The following is a 21,700-nucleotide window of genomic DNA, read 5'->3' as shown; positions in this document are numbered from 1 at the left end:
CTGATCTCTTCGCCGCCGGGCGCCGCGTCCCCTCAGCGCCCCGGCCGGCACAGGGGCCGCCGCTCCGCGCGCCGCCGTCCCCCTCCCGCCGCGCCCCGCGGAGGCGCGCGCGCGGCAGGGGGGCCGTGCCCGCGTCAGGCGCCCCCGCCAATAGCGAGCGGCCGCCCCCGCGCCCAGCCTCGCCCCTGGGCGCGTCGGATTGGCCGCGCTCCTCCCCTGAGCGGCGCGGGCCCCGCCCCCTGCGCGGGGAGGCCCCGCCCCGCCCGCCGAGCTGCGCTTTAGCTGGGCGCGGACTCTTCAACAGCGGCAGTGGGAGCCGCGCCGGGCGCCGCGCCGCGCGGGTTGGAGGCGGCAGCGCCGCTGTGGAGAAGCCGGCGGGCGGAGGCAAGCGCGGGGCTTCGCGGGGCAGCCGGGGGGAGCGGCGAGGCCGGCGGCCGACCGTCGCTGCGCGCCGGCGGGGAGCGCGGCGCTGAGGCGGGGGGGGGGGGGGGGGTAGAAACCGGGGCCGGGCGGCGGCTGGTTCCCGCGGCGGGAGCGGCTGTGGCGCCGCCGCCGAGCGCTGGCGCGCACGCGCGAGGAGGAGACTAGGGTGGGGGCGGGGCGGGGCGGGGGGGGCTAACGGTCTGGGCGCGGGGCGGGGCCGGGCCGGCGGGGGCGGGATCGCGGGGCGGGGGCGGGGCGGCAGTGCCGGGCCGTTGTCCGCCTCCACCGGGTCCGCCTGGAGCGCCCGTGGGCGTTCTCGCGTCCTCCCCGCGCCCCCGCCGTGGGAGCTGCCGGGCTGGCCGTGCCCCGCCGTGCGGGCGATCCGCGGGGTGCGTGTATCGCCAGCTTGCCAGCTGCGCGGAGGAGTAGGCACATGGTGTCGTGCTGCCTTGTTCCTCTGGTTTCTAATGTTTGGGTCAGTAGATGAGTAGAAAGCTTTTAGCCTGCGTGTGTGATGATTTTTTTTTTTTTTTAATTCCTGGGTTAAAACTTGCCTCTGATAGTCAAGCTGAACAGATTGCCACAGATTCCTTTGCCTTCGGGTGACCCTGACCAAGCTGGCTTCCCAGACCACAGAGCACTTACTCATAAAACTGAGTAATTTAGATAAAGTAGATAGCAAAGCTCTGGGCAGCAGCTTGGATCCAGGTGCATCCCTCAGCCTTCGTTGAGATTTCCTGTGCGGTCCTGAGCATGTCTTTTAATCCACTTTGTGCATCAGCTCCCTGGTTGCACAATATTGAAGCATTTCCCAAAATAAAACGTAGTGGTCACTGAGGTACTTGATACTCCTCAGCAGTGAGGAGCAAACTAAGCAATTTAAGAAAAAAATTAAAATCCAATGACCAAATAACTGAAGTCTGCTTTTTGTCGAAGGGTAGACACTTCCTCTTCCTTTTCTGCTTAATTTAATAAAAAGGAAATATTAAAAATCAAACCGGATAAAGCATGGTTATAATTCTAGTAGGTGTATCGACTCAGAAAGCTGGTCTGTGTGCCCTAGGACTTTCCTTCCTTATTGGTCCACATTGTGAAATCCTGTAAATGTTTGGGGGAGTTTAAATTCCAGTCATCTTAATTAGTGTCTAAGAGTTGAATGGGGCTTGTTTAAGAGCAGGTTTTATGGCCCTCTCTTCAAAGACTAAAATTTGGACGGATAACTGAAATGTTGATATGGACCTTACAGGGGAGATGAAAGTATTACAGATATTTATATTAGAGACATGTGTAAGACCTACATACAGAGGCACCTGTCATGTACTACAAAAAGTGTTCAGCGTATGTTAAAAGTGACTTCAGATGTTACGTTACAAATGTATGATATTATAGACTGAACAGGAATTAGCGGCAGAGTAATAAACTTGGAAATAATATATGATTCTCTGTTCAGAAGCAGTTATGAAGAAGAAGAAAAACAACCTTGTTCAGAGATTTTAATGAGTCATGGATTTTATCATAAATGAATACTAATGAGTTCCACTTGAAGCGTGTCCTTTTTGATGTTTTTTATGATTAAAACTGTTTGGGTGGTCTGTCTTAAATTGAGTTCTCTTACTGCTCAAAGAGAGATCCTTTTTAGGTGTGCATGTGTTTCGGGGTTTTTTTCAAAGAGGAGGAATTTGTGCTTATATCTTCTGGGGAGCGCAAAACACTGAAGTTTGCAGTTTTATCTATCTAGTACTGCCTGCACAGTGAGTGCTGCTGAAAGCTGAGACTCCCCACATAATCCTGTTTGGTTTTGGGTTGGTTTTTTTTTTTCAATCTATTAATAGAACAAAATACTAAAATGCTTAAATACTCATCATGAGTAACTGGGCTGCTTTTGAACTGAAAACAAAAACTGCCTACTGAGGTGATTTTTTTTTTTTTTTTCTTAAAGGCTAGTCCCAGTTGTGTTAAATATGGACCTCTTTCCTTTTTCTTTCATACTCGTAACCAGGACATACCCAGTGGGACTAATATCTCTTGCAGTCACTGCTGCAAACTATTCTGTGAGAAAATGCAGATTATGTCATTGAGGCGTTCTCTCTATTCTTAGAAATTATTATGATCCCGTAAGTTTTGTGAAAACTGGGAGAGGTGGGTAAAGTATGCCCCGAGTGGGTGCCTCCCACCAGGCAAGGCTTGGAGAAGCCGGCGGAAGGCAGCTCCTGCACGCTCAGCTCGGCAGTGGCTGTCGGGCCCGGCGGCACGGCTCAGGCAGCGCCGCAGTAGTGCCTGTCTGACAGAGCACCGCTTTATTTTTGTCCAGCGATTATCGGGAAGGCTGTCCAAGAGGAGCTAGGGATTATGGGGCAAACAACGCAAAGCCTTAGGAAACCGGGTTTTGTCAGTTGTGTTGTAGGCAGATCAAGCTGGCTCATGTAGCTGCCATCTCTCCTGCAGGTTTTCTTTAAGAGGCCTTAAAGCAGCTCTTGTCAGTTTGAAATACAGTATTCCTGAACAGTCTTGCTGAGCTTAATTTCGGATGTTTCACCAGATGCCGTTTGCTGCCAGTGACTTCGCTTTGCTTTTGAAATGCCTTCTAGACAAGGAATAAACATTGGAAGTTTGCTTACCTGAAACACCCTTAATCTATGAATAAACTGGAAACAGCTGTATTAATTTGAAATGTTATTTGTAGGCCCCTGAGTTTGAAAACAAAAGAAAACAGTAAATGTAAAAATCTCCTGTTGTCCAGGAATCTCATAATTAACAAAAAAGTTTCAGGTGTTTGGGATGGCAAAAGACAATTCAATTTACAAGGAGAGAAGGCTGGTACAGAGGAGCCTTACAAACCCTCATGCAAATGGGGTTTTATTATCATTGAAAACTAAACGATCACAAACAAAAAACCCACTAAAAGACAAAGCAATCCTCCCCCCAAGCAAAAATCCCCCAAAACATTGTCTCTAGTGTTGTGTAACAAAAGCGATAGTGTTATGCAAGTGGGGGAAGAGTCAAAAAGTGAAAGGACTATAAACAGAAGCTGGGAAGGGAATGCCACCCTGTGTGCAGGCAGGTTTGTGGTTGGGTTTTGTTGTGCTTATTTTAATAGGGTGCTGCTGATCACCAACGTGAAGACACTAGTTTCAGGATTTAGACAAATTTTGTTGAGGTAAGCGTGGTAGAGAAGGGCATAGCGCGGAAATGTCGAGTGAGGACTAAGAAATAAGCAGAGGTAGCGGAGCGGGGGAGGAGCCGGGGTCATTGAGGGATTAGGGACCTGTAGCAGTGGTGAGAGGAGGGAGCTGGGTGCGGGCGTGGGGAGCGCTGGGGCTGTGGTAAACTGCAGCTCCTGGCTATATCCTCCTGGGTAATTAAGGCATTAGGTGGGGGATAAGCAGAAAGTCACTTTAAACATCAGTTGCTATACTATGCGTGTCTGGTGCTTGTTTGTTCCCTTCCCCGGTACTCATTTTACATCAGCTTTTCTTTTTTACAATACTTTTTAGTCTTTCAAGTGAAGTGTGTATTCAGCAGATGAAAAGCAAACTGTTTGCCAGTTTAGTAGCATTTCAGCTGTTCTGGTTTTGAAACCTCAAGTAGTACACAATGGAAAAAATCCTTAAAATGCTTTACCTATGACAGAAAAAGCTTTTCCCAGAATGAAAATACAGACTCTTCCTGAATGCCATGTTGCAGTACTTGTCTTCCCTCCCTCTGCACTTTACCCCCCGCCCCCCCCCCCCCCCCCCCCGAAGATAATAGGTTTGGCTCTGGAAACTCACTTGCAGTAAGGGTGGAGTGAAATTATTTTTGCTGCTTTGTGCCAAAATGAAATAAAACATGTCAAAATGAAAATTGTACAATTCTCGTCGAGCCAAGTACTTGTACTAAAATTCGTTTTTAATATTTTTGCATCTGATAACTTGTTTTGCTCGATATACCAATGACTTTTTGGGGGGGTGTGTGTGTATGTGAACTTCTTGGAGAAATGCCAAAGACTGGAGACTGGGACAGTACCAGCTTTTATAAAGTCTTTTTGATGTCACTGAAATAAGAGGAACACACATGAAGTTTCTCACATGACTCTCTTCAGGGCAGAAACATTGTGTGAAGTTTGCAAGTTGCTGGGTAAGGGGTTAATTGAGCAATTTCTTTCTTCAGAAGCTAAAATTTTATTTGTTTTTTTAGCTATATTGTAATTGAAGTGTCTTCTGTCAGGAGCTCTTAATTAGTTAGTGGCTTGTCAGTGCTCTTTAGTTTAATGTTTGTGGTTCAATTTGAGGGTACTTTGGTTTCTTCCCCTCTTTCCCCTAAAAGAATCCCCAAACTCAAAAAAAAAAAAAAAAAGTTAAAATACTTTCCTAATGGTATTCATTGCAATTTAGGAAATTTGAAACCGTACCAGAAGGGTAGGTAGTATTTGAGGGAATATGATCAAGTTAAAACACAGCACTCTGAAAATTTTGTGCTGCCAGTGTTTTGTATAGCCTCCATCATATAGGTATGAGATACACATCTGCAAACTTCTTGTTTGCTTGAGCAGCAGCTCTACTGTGTGTGGACGTTTCCCAGCTTTCAGGAGTAGCAATCTATGACTGTTAAACCACTCGAGCTAAGGAAGGTAGATGGTGAAGTTGGAGCAGTTATAAACTCATTGCTCAGTCTATGTAGATACCAGGCTGACAGCGTTCTTCTGAGAGAGCTTCTGGGAGTTCCCTGGGACAGAGCTAACATGGGGACTCCCTTGAGTTCATAGTAACCCCACAGAGAAAGTGTGGGCTTCAGTTCTCTCCCCATTATGTTTTAGTCATGCTAAATCACTTTGACTTACTGTAGTTATTTGCCATATGCAGGGGGGGTGGGGGCATAGGTGTCTGAATCCATACTCCTTTGAATTTAAAAATTCTTGTACCTGCTAGCTCTTACAAGAGTGGAAAGACACAAAGCCACGAGTCAGCCAGATGCTGAGAGCATTGCGAAGTCACCGGAGCCGTTGCAGTTTGGGGCTCCAGCTCTCATCAGTGCATTTCCCTGTCTGATCCTAGGAACAGGACTCTTACTGAATGGCTGGCCACTGGGGGAGGACTTTGTGCTGAATTCCTTTGTAGTCTGAAGTTCTTGGCTCGTTGATAAACGTTAAAATCCTGGGGACTTTTATCGTATTGTTTAGAATTAGCATTAGGACCACCAAACCTGGTCCCTGTGATGCTGGTTGCACAGAGATGAAAACCTCGTGGTTGAAGTATACGTGGAGCAATGAAAGGTAAATAAAGCATACGGAGAGTGTTAAGGCAGTAGTAGAGTATGTGGCTCTTTCTGTTTTTCTTCATGTTTTGAGGGTTAAAGAGAAAATATCCAGACTGGTACTTCTCAGCTCCTTAGGTTTCCACATCTCCTTTTAATGTTTGCACCTTCAACATAAAAAAACCTGTAGTTACAAACAGGCTAAGGCTTCAGAGAGGGAGTTTGCTTTTCTTAAGATCCCTACGTGGCAGTCTCAGAATCGTTGACCCCTTATGGGATCTGTGCATTGAAAATTGCTGAGCTAGGCAGTTGCTGTGGAGATCAAAGAAACTGAAGACATTAAAAGGAGGGCAGTGGAAATGCTGCTCAACTAGTACACCGGTTAAACAGAGAATTTACTGTGGAATTACTGTGCTACACTCACTTTTGTTAGTACTCTCTTACTGTTTCTGGTTTTGTCTCTAGCTTTTTAATGAAGAACTGAGAGTTGCTTATCTTCCAGGCTTCTGCAGGCCACATTCAGTTAAATCCTTCACTGGGTTTATTTAACCATACCCTAAACAAAGCTGAAAGTACAGTGCAAGGCAGTCATTCCTCCTCTGTAAGCTGTGGGATAGATCCAGTGTGACACATGGCCTTTTAGCTGCTGACAGGGAGTGGTGAAGGTTGACACTGGTCTTTTGATCCCAAAGTTTGGGAACCCTTTGTCTAAGCTATGGCAAGCCACAGGCAAAAGGGTTTGTAAAGGAAAACTGTTTGTCTTTACTCAAAGTGTTACCAAAGAATATTGTGTTTGTATTATGCAGGTAGTGCCTGATGAATAAAGAACTGGATGCAAAGGCACAGGGGAAGTTTTTTTTTTTAGGAAACATTTAGAATTTAACAGTTCTCTGTTTTTAAAGCATTAGCCTTGATGATTGGCTTCTAAAGTGTATTTGTGAGAATATATACTCAATTAATTAGTTAAATGCTTGCTTCATATAGATTTACATTAAATATATTTCTCCCAATAGTGTCACTGAGTTTATTTCAGAGTGTTTCATCATGTGGTAGGTGTTCTGCTTTGTGGAACTTGTAATAGGTAGCTGCAGAACTCCCATTTCTGTTATACTGTTGATGTTGACTCATTTAAATATTAAAAAACCCCACTTGAACAAAAACCAAATGCAGCTCAAAAAGTAACTTCTCTCCAGAGCAGATTAAAATAAAATCCAGCCAGAGGTCTGGGGTGGGAATGTGTAGATGTGAGTCTCTGTGTGTGTGCATATACATATACATGTATATGTATACACTTGCATGCATATTTTAAAATGCATCCTTCCAGTCACATGACTTATGGTCATGTTTTTCAGTTTGGGCAAGGTTAGATGACAGTCTTGAACTTTGTGAGCCTTATTTCTCAGACTGATAGGATCAGAAATGCAATGAGGTATGAACGCTTACTCCCCTGAGAGGTAGAGGCTTCCATTGCACATGGAACAACCTCTGAATGAAATAAAGAAAAAGCCAGAAAGAGTGTTCTTGTTTGACTTGGGAGGGAGCGTAGTCTATTTGTGTTCTTCAGATAAAGTCCTTTTTTATGGAATCTTTGAATAATGTTAAAATGTTGAAATTAAATATCTGACAGAGTTATATTTGTACCATGTCATGAAAACGAGAAAATTTACATGGCCCATGTTATTTTCAGGTTTGCTGTAAACTACCTACCGTAGCTATAATGACACCAGCCCTCAGAGAGGCAGCAACAAAAGGTCATGGTATCCACTTGTCACCTTCTTTGTCCTCTAGAGCTATGGAGTCTGATACAGCTTTGTGCATGGAAAATTCCAGAGCAGTGGAAGAGAAGATAAAAGAGGACTCCATCGCACAGATTACTTGCTCAGTCCTGGGGTTCCCCACTGCTGAGCCCAGCCTCAGGAATGATATCTTCAGTGTGCAGCGTTTTGGTTCTCCACCCTCCTCCAAGTGCTATCAGTCTGTTTTGTTAATGAGTACAAATTCTGCGTTTAGCAACAAAACCAGTAAGCAAATGAAAGCGGGAGAGCCCAACTGCTCCAAGATGAGAAATTCATTACATAATGGTGCTGACACATCATTTGGTCAAATCAGTCATTCAGAACCTGAGGAACAGGTCAAAGGGGAAACATTTTCAGAGACCACATCTCCGAATTTGGCAGAAACGCAGAGACTTTTGGATTCAAATGTAACCGAATCCAGTAATGCAGAAGAAATGCAGCTTTTAAATGGTAAATGGTACAAGAAGAATGGTTTTTTGGGTAGGGCTTTGGAAGTCTGCGCTGAAACAATAAAAGGGGATTTATTACACCAAATTCTTCACGGGCCTTCAGAAGGGATTTTGAGCTGCACCCCGGAGGAGGTGTATGCTCGCTTACTCCAGTGTGTCACTAAGCAACAAATGGAAATCAGTCGCGCCAAAAGAACTCAGAAACGTTTACAAATGCTCCTGGCAAAGCATGTTATCAAACACTGTGATCAGCAGCTGAAATGTTTTGTGAAACATCAGCTACAAAGAATGAAGGTTTTCCATGAGCCAGCCAGATTTTTGAGCAGTAGCTCCCTCAGGTGCACTGAAGGTTGGCCAGAAAACAACACAACTACTTTGGAGAGTAGTTCAAGTACGGACGTCCAGAATGGAGTTAGCGTTGCACCAGGTGAAATCCGGGGGTTTGCACTTTCAACTGGAGGGCTGCTGTCTCGCGTGGAGAAGGATCTGGACTCTGATGCAACATGTAGCAGCTCAGATGAAGATGGTGAGGAACAGACTGTAAGAACAACTGTGGAAGCGTAAGTGTTAAATTCCTGCTAGACTCATGTGCTTCATGCTTATAAATCAAGATGGAAGGGTCTAGACCTGCAGATTCCTTCTTGTGTGAGTAACCTCACTCAATAGATAGTCCTGCTGAAATCAGCAGGACTGCCTGTGTGAGCTAGGTTTGGCAGGGGCCAGACAGAAAGTAAGAACTTCTCCTAATTAGAGCATTTAAGGAACAGTTACTTTACTAGATTGTAGAGAGCTAGATCTGGTACTGCACTCTCTCAGTTTGCATTACATTAGTACTGCTCTAATTATTCAATACTCGGATGGTGCTGTAAATCAAATAGCGATAGCAGTGCTGTAAATTATATTTTTGGCCGGTGTGAAAATAATTTTAATTTTATTCTGGAGTTATTGAGAATTAGTCCATGTTAAGATCTTGAAATCCACTGTGATGTGATAAAGAGTAAAAATTATCATCTGATGCAGGTGTCAAGCCATCCAGTATTTGGGGGTTGCATATTGAAAAAGTTTGGTTCTTTGAATTATAATTTTTAAAATGTTAATTTATTTACTGAAGTTGTCCTGCTACTGCGAATGAAACTAACAGTGGTGTTTTTATTGTTGCTGGTATCTTTTTCAAGAAGAAACGGAGAGAAATTAATATAATTAACTAATGCTGTCTTGAATTGACAGGATCCTGTCCATACAAAATATAGTAGCTTTAGAAATCAGTGGTGGGTAAGAGAAGTAGATAGTAAAATTGTTCCCTGATGGTGGTACAGCCTCTTTTTTTCTTTTTTTTTTTTTTTTCCCCCTACCTTGCTGCACTTAACACAATCTCTATGGTCAAGAAATTTTAGAAAGTGGTGAAAGGACAGCAGCTTTCCCCTTCCTACAGCTGGAGAGAAGAGTATGTGTTAAGGTCTGTTGGGATGTAATAGTCAGGACAGTGACACACGGAATAGAGCTTCACACAAACACAGCAGCTTGGTAGGAGCTTCATGGCACCTACATTTCTAGCACTTAAAGTCAGGACTGGTTTTGTGTTTCCTGATCTTATGCTTTCAGCTGTTAGGGAGTGTCTAGAAAGCATTAAGAGTGACACTGGTGTTTGAGGAAAAATAAATATTTAAAAATTTGTATTTCTCGATCTGTTTCTTGAAAAGCATAATGTTCAGATGACGTCAAGGAAGCTTCATCTTCAATTAGAAAAGAGCTGTGCCCTGTTACGTGTTTATAGCTTCAGTTAGGAAAGCTTCAGTATAGCATGGTTGTATCAAATCGCTGGTGCTTTTTGTTAAACTCAGTAGGCCTGGAAAACAGAGAGGAGGAAAAAGTGCAAACTAAAAACTAGTTTTCATTTTCTTTTACATATTGTCAGAATGTTAAATACTGTACTGAAGTCCAACCAAAGCATAATGGCTTGTCAACTCATTTAGGATCACCTTAAATATTTGAATAAATAATTTGAATAAATATTTGAGTTTGCAAAAGAATTATTCTGCTTTTGAAATATTTTAATGAAAGCCCAGCATTTTTGGCTCTTCCCAGAATTGGAGAATCTGCATTCTTCTCCTAGCTGATACGTTTGAACTCCTGAGTAATACCTCTGCCTCTAGGATTCTTATCTTGTGATTACATGAACTGAAAAAGAAAAACTGATGAGAAACTCTTGATTCTCAAAGGGTAGTGGATAATGTAAAACTTGGACTGAAGTTCTGTGTGAGGGTTTTCTTTTTTTCTTCTTGCCAGGGACAGTCAAGTTTCCAACTCTGCCTGCCAGTCCTTTACCTTTACTTCTTCTTGTGGCTTTTGAATTCCTGAAGTTATCTTTCCACTTAAGGCTTACTCAGTTTGTTTTGCTGCGCTGACAAAAAAAAATCCACAGAGGATTATTAAGTACAAAGACACCACCTTTGGCTCAGGAAATCCCCAAGCTGCTGTTGCTGGCAGCTGAGGGAGCATTCTGGAGAAGCACTGCTCCCTCCATGCCTGCCCTGTTGGAAGACTGTTATCTTGACCACTGCTGAGAGGCAGGAGACTGGGTAGGTCATCTCTAGTCTGACTCAGTGCAAGCCTTTATTTGTGGGTTGTTTTTTTTCCCTCCCTTTTTTATGATCTTACCATTGAACGGCAGTCAAGCAGCAGTGTGACGAGGTTAGCGATGTGCGTTAGCTAAGGCTTTGCTGCATTGGCAGTGCACGAATCACTGGGGCTTGAACTGTGCTGCTGGGCCAGCAAGCTCAGAGTTAAAGTACTACCTAATTTAAGCAGTGTGCATAGGCTGAGGCAATGCTTGAATTAACACTGCAGGGAGGACAGGCTGTCTCTTACTTGAATTTATCATTATCTTCAGCTTGGAAGGGTTTTCTTCACTTCTCCATCTTTCCAAAGATTTGTCTTTGTGGCTGAAAGGCTGTACTTTTTCTTCTAGGTGACAAAGGTAAATCAGTTATTCACTGGTGCAGCTGCTGAGATTTGCTGTTTCCTGAGCTTTACCACTTTAAGGCTCTTTGGATTGCCTTTCACCTGGACAAAAGAAACAAGCAAAGTTAACATCCATTTTTATTTCTGCTAAGTGGATTTACATTCTTTGAAATGCCTTTCTCTCCTAGGGAATTGACTCTTAGTGCTTTCCAGAAACAATGTGATCATGTGGGTGAGACAGTATTTGTTTCCTCACCTGTGACTTACTTTTCATAGTGAAGACATCTACTGACCTGGAAAGACTCTTCCTCTGTGATATTCTTCATAATATTTAACTCTAGATGTTATAAGGTTCTATTAATGTGGTGATGAATGGGAAAAATATTTTGGTTTTGCCTATATCACAGTATACTGATTGCATTTAACTTGAGGGTATAATCATGCTGGTGACTGGTCATTGTCATGACTTCGGTGCTTTTTATCCTTTGGGGGGGGGGGGGGGGGGAGGAGGTGTCAATCCAATGTGCAAGGCAGGAGGAACCTGCAGTTACTGTGTTTACCTGAGAACAGTCTGTTTCCCATCAGGAGGGAGAAGTTGATTCTGGCTCCAATTCTTCACGGTAGGAAAAAACCTGGAGCTATTTTTAATATTTTGAACCTGTTCATTCTCATTATCCTGAAAAGAGTTTTGCCCAATGAGTGTTGACATAAGCTCTTCTGAGCTGTATCTCAGTGCTTTGTGTCCCGAGTAAGACTGTCTTTATCCATCTATTTCAATACCTTTGTTGTTTAGTTGCAAATAGCTGTTACAAGATATTTAGACCGTTATTCATCCCTTGTGCATTACATAGGTGCTTGTCCTCAAGACAAGAAAGATCCTTGGTCTACTGGTGAAGGCAGTTCTTCTGGCTGACAATTCACAGTACTTACTGAACTTCCCCAGTTCCTAGAGTAATTGGAAAGCCTCATCCCACTTCAAGAGCTTAATCAAAACACATTTGGTCCTTTTGAGTATTTGCTAAAAAGAAATATGAAAAAACAGTTGTCTCTTTTCAGGAATTTTGTCATTTTGCTGCCAGTGTCAGCTCATGAATGTCTTTAACCTGTCAGTTTTCATGGAAGGTTTCTTAGGCAAAGCACTAAATTTCCATCAGTAATTTGTAGTGTATTCTAGTACTGTTCCAGTGGAAGAAATTCCCGAGACACTACACCGGGGATATGGTAGTACTTCCTTCTGGCTTCTCAAAGGCAGATGTTCGGTGCTGTTTGCTAGCTCACTGGTAGGCATTAGCAACCAGAGTGGACAGAGGGCCTGAGGAGGGCATCAAAAGAGCTGATCAAAAGCTGGTCAGGATTCCTGATGTCAGCAATTCACAACTGACGTCAACCACTTGAAATGCAACATGAACAACATTTCACCAGCTGAGTTTGCTTGGAACTTGTTCATCTTGTGATTCCTGAGGATGGAAGATTATCTGTAGAAATGGTCACAAGTTTCAAACAGGGTGAACTGGGGAAGGATGTGAGCTCAAAGTTTTTTCAGCAATGCAGCTCTGCTTCTGGGAGCTATGTATTGTTTCTTCCACTCCAAGTCCACATCCTTATTCATGTATTTTGTGTGTGTTCCTGATGTGGTTAGAAGTTCTGGTTGTTTACAGTGTACCACAAAGAAGTCTGATGCTGAGGTGGTTATTTGGCAAACCTTTAAAGTTGCAAGGTACAGAGTTTTTCTTCTATGTGCACTATGTGTATGATCTTCCAGAATCAAACGATACATCACTGGGGTTCTTCGAAGGCACAGCTGCTCACTTCATCAAATAGTAATACATGTACCTAATTGACTAGAGAGAAAAGCTGCTTACAGTAGATTTTTCTGCGAAATAAGTAGCTCTGTCTACTTGTGAAAAGTCCTGTGCCCTGTTTCCCCAGTCCTCCTTCCCCCATCTGAATACAGTCTTTTTGCATCATTTGGTGGGATTTTTTTTCCTTCTGAAATGTTTTCATGCTTTTCCCCTGATTTTTGAAAGACATGTTTTACTGATTATCCTCCAGCAACCTCAAGCCTGACGAAGAAGCACTGTTATATTTTTCCATGCCCACAGGGTTTATCGTGCCTGGAAACTTTTATAATGAATGTGCAGAGATAGTAAATCTTTCTTTTTTTTCCTTCCCTCTGCCCCCCTTCCCTGTTAAATTGCTAGTTGGAAGGAAAGAAGATTGGAAATCTGCTTTTAGTACAAATACTTGGTGGGGAGGGAGGCAGAAAGGCAGAGAGAATACAGGAAGGAAGAAAATATTATGACTGGTATCTCCAGATCTAATCTGTTTGTTCTAGATTATTTTCCATTTTTCCTAGCATGTTTTCTCATGGCTAATTGAGCAACATCAATGCAGTTCTGCAGGCCTCACTATAGAAGGCACTGCTTGAGGGCTGGCGTTTGTTGCCTGTCTTTGAGCCACGTTACAAGGGGAAGCTGTTTGTTTCTGCAAGGTCAGGTCCTGATTTTCCACCCTGAGCTGTAATTCTGCTTCATACCTGATATGAGAACTGAATCCTGGGTTTGGGACGGGGAGGAAGAGAGTCTGCCAGGACTAAATACTGCTCTCCATTTTTCTTAAGCACAAAACCCCAATTGTTTCCAGTTTTTAAGACCTTTTTAGTTTACAAGTCCGGGAAATGTCTTATTTGCATAGAGGATTAATGTGAAGGCTTTTGAGTAAGTATAAATTCATAGGTGCTAATAATATGCTGATTTCAAAATGTTTTATACATTGCTTTTTCATGAATTCCATTCTCCCAATTCTTGGCTCCTGTCGCTAGGATGTGGGAGGAGAATTGTTACCAGGGAATGAAAGAAAAGATAGCTTTATATTACCTTCTGTTTTCACTCTAGGGATACATGTATTATTTCAGAATATATTCAACCTCACTTGGTTGGATTTCCGCAAGATGGATTTACAACTTCTTTAGGGTCCCACACGCATTTACTGTTTTTCTTTAGAGACTCATGTACAGCAATAATAACTTGCTTTTGAGCAAGACTTCCTTCTCACAATACCAGAGTAATGTTCTTGTGAGTGAGGATCCTGATTTCTAACCTGTAATTACATTAGTATTTTTGCAGCTGCTGAAAGCAGACTGAAAGGTTTTAATGAAAGGCAGAAGGTTTGACAAGTTGTAACCTGCAAGGGCATCTCAGAGCCAGGAATGTTAAAGCTTTTGAGTTAGGTGTTAAACACATATTAAATAAAAACTTGGCATTACTCTTCCAAATGACACTTTAATACACAGTCAACATAGTATAGTAGAATACAAAAATCTAATAATCAGACTCATGTATATACATGATAACCTCATGTGCATAATTAAATGCTAGATAAGAAGAGTTTGGTGCTTGATGTCAACTGCTGATTAATCAGTGTTTTATGGCAAGCTTTTTTCTTTTGCTAAGCCATGAAATGTGTTTGTTTTAATTAAAAGATTTGTTTACAAACAGCAACTGTCTTCATAACATCGTGTAAAGCGAGGGCAGCATTATTTCACTTTACAGATAACATTGATTTCGTAAGAATCTACTTCAAAGGGATACATTCAGTGCCTTTGAAAATCAATGTACGTGGGCCCCTGATACAGGAAATCATTTAAATGCTTTCCTTTTCACATGAAATAACAAGTGTGCATAAAGACTTCCCAAAATAGGAATGCTCTCCTGTAACAGGGTTTCATTCATACTGCTAAATATGGGTTAGGAATGTAACTTTAGATGTTGGATTTAAATATATTGACCTGTGCTCTTTTTTATTGAAACTGAAATAGCTGTAAATGATTTTATTTTCATCTAAATATTTTACCTAGCTGTTGTGGGTGAGAAAAAGTTCTCTATTGGGGAATTTAAATCCATTTCATTTTCAATTAGCAAACTCTTAATTACTGATTCTGGTATTGAAAAATAAATAAACCTGATTGTCCACGTTTGAATATATGTGTATTATAAACTCCCTCCCAGCCCATCAGGGTAGACTGGACAGCAATAAAACTCAGTGAACCTCTACCCCAAGCTCCTACAAAACACCCAAACCGAGAAGGTTGCAAGTGTTCAAACCTACATTCATTGCTTTCTCCACCCCTTGGCCCTGGAGGGCTTAACCTCATAACAAAGGCCACCCCTGCCCTGCAAAGCAGCCGGCCAAGTACTGTTTGGTGACTCCCCTATTACTTAATGGCAGCCTGCTCACAGCCACTGCGGGAGAGAACTCCGTTTCTGATGTACCAGGGTGTCCCGTGTCCCCAGGGCAGGTGCCGGGGTCCCTGCTGGGGCAATGCTGCCAGGCCCTCAGCGCAGCCCCGCTGCAGCTTCCTTTGGGTCCCACGGGTGGGGTGGGTCCAGGCCTCAGGGCTTGAAGCGGGACCCGGCCCAGCTCTGCCCAGCTGCCCTCCCACCCAGAGGAGCGATCCAGGGCCCTTTCAGCTCTCTTGTTCACCCGCAAGGCTCGTTCCCTTTGGTGAGGGGCAGCAGGAGGTGGAGATCAGTGTGCTGGTGGTACCTGTGCTGCTGCTGCTGCTGCTGCTCCTTTCTCATCTGATCGCTCTGCCGTGGGCTTCCCCACCGGCCCCTTCTGAGTCTCCTCTCAGTCTCTGCCCAGGTGTTTTTGGCCTGTTCTGCAGGACTGCAGCCCCTCAGCTACCAACACCTGCTGATGATTTCCAGTGCATCTGGCATGCAAGTTCTGGATCAACTGTTGGCTGTTTATCCAAAAAAGTCTCAGAAAATAATATGCTTTGCATCCATTTTTACATTGAAATCTGATACTATAGACAACAAGAATGAAATTAGTTATTAGCTGGAGCTACATGTTACACGAATACCATACCCACCTATTCCTTGTAAGATTATATGTACAAATTTTGGGGCCAACTTCAGTGGCTGGACAGCAGCGATAAGCTGCATGCATGCTGGAATAATCTGCCATTTCCATGTATCTTTACAGGAGTATATTGTAAGCTCTATCTTACGTGGAACATGGGATCCAGGCATAGCACTACTTTCTTGATTCCTTTTTCAAGGGCAGTTGTGTGAGACTTACAGAGAATTTCTAGGCCTGTGTTCCTGGTGTTTTGTTGTTAGTCTATTGATGTTGTGCCATTTCAAATGCAAGAAGAGAAACTTGTTTCCAGGCAGCCCTGGTGTTCCTGAAGCTTCTTTCCTTGCGTGTTAGCACTGCCTGCTTCTCCACTCCATGTTGGTCTGATCTACAACATGCTGAGGTTTAGTGGAAGAAGCTAGGGTGCTGGGGGAGCCAATGGAATCTTAGAAATACATTTAAAAGTATTTTTAACAAAAGACATTAGCAGATGACGCATTTTGCAGTGATTTGGGTTTTTTTATTTTATTTTATTAAAAGAGGAAATGGTGGTGGTTGTTTACCTTTCACAGGTTTTTACTTCTTGTGCAGTTAATATTCTAACTGATTGGACTGCCACTGACCAATTTGGCCTTTTGTCATTAACAGCTCTGAAGAATTATGTAAACAGAATTGAGGATGAAAAGCACCTACCAGATTGTGAAGCCAGCCATTGGAAAAGTTCAGCACTGTAACAGACAACACTGCTTTAAGAAGCTGGATTTTAAATTTCTTTTATGGAGCCCTAAACTAAGTTAACAATTCAGTGCAAATGTAACAGTTCAGTTTCCAGTCTAAAGCCTGTAGTAATAGTGCGATTCTTTGCAGGAGCCCTGTAGCAGGCCAAGTACTGGCTGTGGCATCTCAGCAGTTTGGAAGATGTGATTTCTCAGATGAGGGAGCATATAGAGCTCCAGTGTGAAATTCTCATGAAATTTCTCCTTTGCTAGGGTATCCAAGCACAGAGACTTTCCCTTTTTATATTTTCAGTTTTCTTCTACAGCCTTTTTTTCCTGAATATTGTATTTCTTCTTCTCCCCTTCACACTGTCAGCTTATTTATGGAAGATGTAAAAATCTTACTCTGTTGCTACTTAATTTTTTTCCTTCAGTTCTGTACCATGAATTTTCTCTTCAAGGGAAAATCACAGCTGTGGTTGATGATTTCAGGTGTTACTGCATAAATTCCTCAGGCCTGGTGGCTTAGCAGAAATGTTCAGCTAGATAAAGTTTTCTTGTTTGGGAAGATAAGGTGTGTATTATGTGTTAGTATCAACATATGTTATTGGATGCAATTCTGAAAGTATTAAATGGCAACAGTATGTCAGAGATGGTGGGACCAGGCGTGGGTGCCAGAAATTGTTGTGATAAACAGTTGCCGATGTCTGTAGATGCTAGGGAGAACTGTAACCCATCTGTTCTGAAGCCGTGTAGTGTTTCAGAGGAAAATCTCTGCCAGGTAAAAATTCCTGTTAAACACCAAAGAAGACAGCAACCCCGGAGGCTCTAGAAGAATGACCTGATTGCAGATCTTCGCAGAGATTGCAGTATAATTTTGAGTACCAGAGAACTTCCCTTAATTGATTGATTTGGGTTTTTTGGGGGGCACAGCTTGGTTTGGTGCTGGTTGTCATAAAACACTGGCATATTGCTCTCCGCAGTCAGTCTGCGGCAAGCACTCCTGGATGATGGCTGATAGTGAACTGTCAGAGTAGTGTTTTATTGGGTAGTGTTGATCGGATATGATACCAGAGGATGATACTTGTTGCAGTGTGTTTCAATCTTGTTTGCACTCTGGAATGCGTAGAAGAGATTGAGTTCATAAAACAGCACTCACTGTTTTTTTAATTATGTGGTTATTATGGGTTTAACAGTTAACTGGTCCAGGGGAATTAATACTTCAACAGCAACTGAAGTTATTCATTCTGAAAACAAACATTAAGTAGGTGTGCTGGAAAAATTAGTCCTTGAGAAAGCATTTACAGGTCATTTCATAGTTGGCCATGTTTGTTCAGCTATTACAAGTGTTGGAAGTTTTTGTTGGGAGTAGGCATTTTTATCTCATGAGTAAAATCTAGATAAGATTATCTAAAATACATGCACTACATATCTGAATTTACCTAATTTAAATGTTTTATATGATACCATCTCCTAGTTTCCATAGGTAATCTCTTATTTACTGTCAGTGTCTGCAGAAGGAAGAAAAATGGACATGTTGAATTTCACCAGTGTGTTGACAGAAGGTATCGGAAGCCTTGCACTCACCTTAACGGCTTGCATGAAAATGCTTGTATTCAGGCCAGCTGCTTTTTGAGCATTGCCATGTATAGTCACAGGAAAGCTGACTGTAATGCTGGTGTAAAATTAGGAAGTTCACAGGCTTGCAGCTCCTGTCCTGGGGGACCCCCACCATACTAGTGTGCTGTTGAGCATTTGTGATAGAGTGCCATGTAGTGAATATGAACTATTTTGTATTTTTGTACAACTGAGTGAGCTTCCCAAGAGAATTGGGGGATGTATGGGTTTTCTTCCAGTGTGTTGTCTCATGAATTTCATTGTGAGTCATATGATACCTGGATGGGATTTAAAGATCTGGAGAACTTCATGATTTTTTGCTTTTTAGTTTCCGGAGTTGAGTCCTTCATCAAAATTATAAACTTCTGCCATTGTTTTCAGTGACTCCCACCAAGGAGGGCAATTAGCTCTTTATTCTGAGGATAATCAGAAGTTCATGAGCTGCTTCTTGCTCCCAAATACTTCACTGTCGCATGATTGGCAGTAGGCTGCTGATAGCCCAGAAGTTCCCAGTGAGAGGAGGAGCTGAACCAGCAGGGGTGGTAGAGGTCGGGATCACGGGGCCACTTTAGGACTAAATCATCTGAAAACTGGATACCAGAACGATGTGGATTAAACTGAAGGGGACGTGGCCTGGCGGAAGGAGCAAAATATGTCGTGTTAGGAAACATGAGTGGAAATGTAAGTGTGAGGGGATGTCGGGAAGAACTGTCGTTCTTATGTTTAATGCAGAATTTTGGAATTGGAGAAATTTTTCCCACCCACACTACAAGCCTCTCTGGCTCATTCGTGTTTGAGTGTTGTAACTTGAAAATGTTGGTGTTGAGACAAACGTTTTAGAAGGAGACACTGTTTTGGGTTGGCAAACCTGCATTTTGGAGTTTTGATGTGGGTCTGTTGCAAGCATGCTCCTTTCCTGTTCCGTAGGAAGCATCCTGTCATTGTCCCTGCAGACATGTCATGGTAGGGGCATGTTACTTGTTCTCACTGGGAATTACGAGGCTGGAAGGCCTTAGTTTCCTTTTAATTTTCAGGATATAAGATACTTGTGGAGAATCTTGCCTTGGGCACAGGGCTGCACGCTCTAAAATACTCTTCCCAGTGCTCAACATACCTATTTGAATCAACCATCCTGGATACTATCAGTTCCAGGTTCTGTATTTTTTGTGCATTTTAAACAGCACTGTGTTTCTCCATTATTTATGAACTAGTTTTCAGGCTTCTTGTTTTGTTTGCTTATAAAAATAAAATATGCCTAAAAGGTTTAAATTCCACCCCTTCTCCTCTTCTGTAAACAAAACATAAACCCCCCAAGCACAAAACCCAAACAACAGTGTGTGTCTAGCACAGCAATTTTATCTTGGTTAGCAGTTCCCCTTTGCTCTCAGGTTGCCTGGTTTTGGTTTTGGGGACAGACTGATTTTAGCTATTGTGAAAACATAAATCTCTCTCACAACATATTGGAGGAACTGGATATACCTCTCATAGTCCTGTTGCATTCTGCAGTGTTGGTTTGGTTACATAAAAACATGGTTTGTTCGCAATTCTCTTTTCTCTTTTGGGAAAGGTGAGAGTGCTGAGGGGTTCATCCATATATTCCTTCCACAGATCATGGCTAAAAACTTGTTTCAGTTCAAGAAATAGTAGTGACTGTGATAGCAGTATGTTATTTACCGCTCTTCACTTGCCTCTTTGGTCTCAGCAAAAGCAGAAGCTTTGATGAAATGCTTATACTGCCTCTGCTGGTGCTGATGATTCCCAGCTGAATTCTTTCCCATACTTCGGGGTGACACAGTACAGCCTGAACGTCCGCTTCCTAGTTATATTTTTGATCATACTTCATCTGCATTTGCATCTGTGCTCCTTGTGGCTTGTTTGTTCTTCTGCATTTCTTTCTTTTCTTGCAAGTTGTGCAGGATTAACCTCCTACAGTTCAACCAAAACAGGGGAAATGCAAGCCAGTGTCACACATGGAAGCAAATTTTGCCCTCTAATGCAATTCCAGCATGTTTTTCTAGGGAAATTTAAATGAGATGTTTTATTCATACAAAGCTAGTCTTGCTCCGTTCTCTTCCAATTCTAATAGTCCTAGATGAATGCAGGAGATCATCTGCAGATTTAGTCATCACAAGAGCAGAACATATATATATGTTTTATATTTCACTGTACCACAGTAGTGAACTTTAGAAACTTTTGCAAATGTAACGTTTATATTGAGTTGCCAGCAGAAGAACGAATCTGAAATTCCAGTGGAGGATGTATGATGTTAGAGTCGAAAGCACGGAAACCAAGTAAAGATGCTTTGCAAAAGGAGCACACAGGAAGCGGGACAGACAGAAACTTTTTTTTTTTCCTCTTGTCTCATTCCTAACAGAGAACCAGAGTGGGAGCTTCTACTTTAGCACCTGCTCTGACTTCCTCCTTCGGTAACAGGCCTGGTTATTTTTGTAACCCTTTGTGGTTACAAAAGGGGGTTTTTTCCTTCTCTGGATTTGCAGAATTAATTAATTCACTGGTGCCACCATGAAACAGCTTTCTCTACTGAATGAATGTATCCTGTACTCTCTAACATCCCAGGAACAGATTTACAAATTTTCAGATTTTTTTTAAATTGTTTTCTTTTTTTTTAATTGCAATAGTAGGTTATCATTTGTCACTTGAGTGACCATACTGCTTTGCATGCAAACAGCTCACGTTAGGAGTGTGAAGATAGCTTATAGCGATTTTATTTTCCTCTGAGGAGTTACAAGGTTTACTAAATAGTTTGTAGAGAAATAGACTTACAGGCAAAGATGGTAAATAAATAATGCATGATCAAACAAATATGAGTGGCAGAGATGGGAACAGAATTTAGCAGTGCTTTCACCTCCTATCCCATAAATGTGAGCTCACGCTCGCTGCCTAGCCTGGAGCTTCCTGCCCCTTCCCTTGTGGATGTGCAAGAGTGTGTGTCTGTCTGTCTGCAAGGCATCAAAACTGGGAAAGGGATCTAGACTTAAACTTGCTTCATTCATCCTGCCTCTGAAGTTAAAATTAACCATGAGCAACTCTAATCCATGTCACAGTGTAGTTGCCCAAGTGCTTGTGCAGGCGCTGGGCCTGGGGCAGCCTGGGCTGGCAGGAGAGAGAAGCTAAAATTGCTTCCTTTGGCATGAGCTTAAAATGTTTGTGCTTAGTTCAGTGGAAACTCTTCCTCACAGAGGAGCCTAAGGACATCGTTATTACAGTGTAATTAAATCCTGTTAGTTTAATTATATAGTACACTTTAAAGCCTTAAGAAATACTTGCATAGTATTTTAGAATGAAGCAAAAAATATACATAAAACAGTGAATGCAATTAATTCAAAATTTAATACTGTGTTTAAGAAAAAAAACCTGCAGACATGTTTTTGAAAAATAACTTGTGATGTAACTTTGCAGAGGTTTATTTTTTTTTTAAAGTAAGACAGTAATATACAGCAGATGTGATTTGTTTGTCTTAAGGTTACAATATTTAACTGTTCTTCTGTTATCTGCTGTGGTTTGGTATTGACTATGAATTCCCTTACTGCCATGCTGATTTCATACAGTGTGTGTGACCCAAGACCAACTCCAGTGCTTTCCATTCCACTTCTTGTTTCCCAGCTGTATGGGCACTTTTTAT

The 21,700-nt window shown here is 42.5% G+C and overlaps 1 protein-coding gene across 9 annotated transcripts in view; it reads left to right on the top strand.

Moving 5' to 3' along the window:
• Positions 1–293: 293 nt before the first annotated feature.
• The window catches only part of KANSL1L (KAT8 regulatory NSL complex subunit 1 like), a 66,830-nt gene continuing 45,423 nt past the window's right edge, over positions 294–21,700 (top strand). For 6 of the 9 annotated variants that reach the window (XR_012623869.1, XM_074829709.1, XM_074829713.1 and 3 more), the window contains exons 1-2: positions 295–384; positions 7,343–8,460. Coding sequence is in view for 8 of the 9 variants with exons in the window: in XM_074829709.1 (XP_074685810.1) it covers positions 7,373–8,460 (1,088 nt within the window). In the remaining variant the exon portion in view is untranslated. Of the gene's footprint in view, positions 385–5,509; positions 5,675–7,342; positions 8,461–21,700 lie in introns of those variants that run through there. The other 3 variants (XM_074829716.1, XM_074829711.1, XM_074829714.1) reach the window with 3 other exon arrangements.

The sequence above is a fragment of the Strix aluco genome, chromosome 6 (assembly GCF_031877795.1).
Source record: "Strix aluco isolate bStrAlu1 chromosome 6, bStrAlu1.hap1, whole genome shotgun sequence".
Classification (NCBI taxonomy): domain Eukaryota; kingdom Metazoa; phylum Chordata; class Aves; order Strigiformes; family Strigidae; genus Strix; species Strix aluco.
The sequence above is the reverse complement of the archived record's forward strand: the minus strand, read 5'-3'. Positions and strand labels throughout refer to the sequence as shown.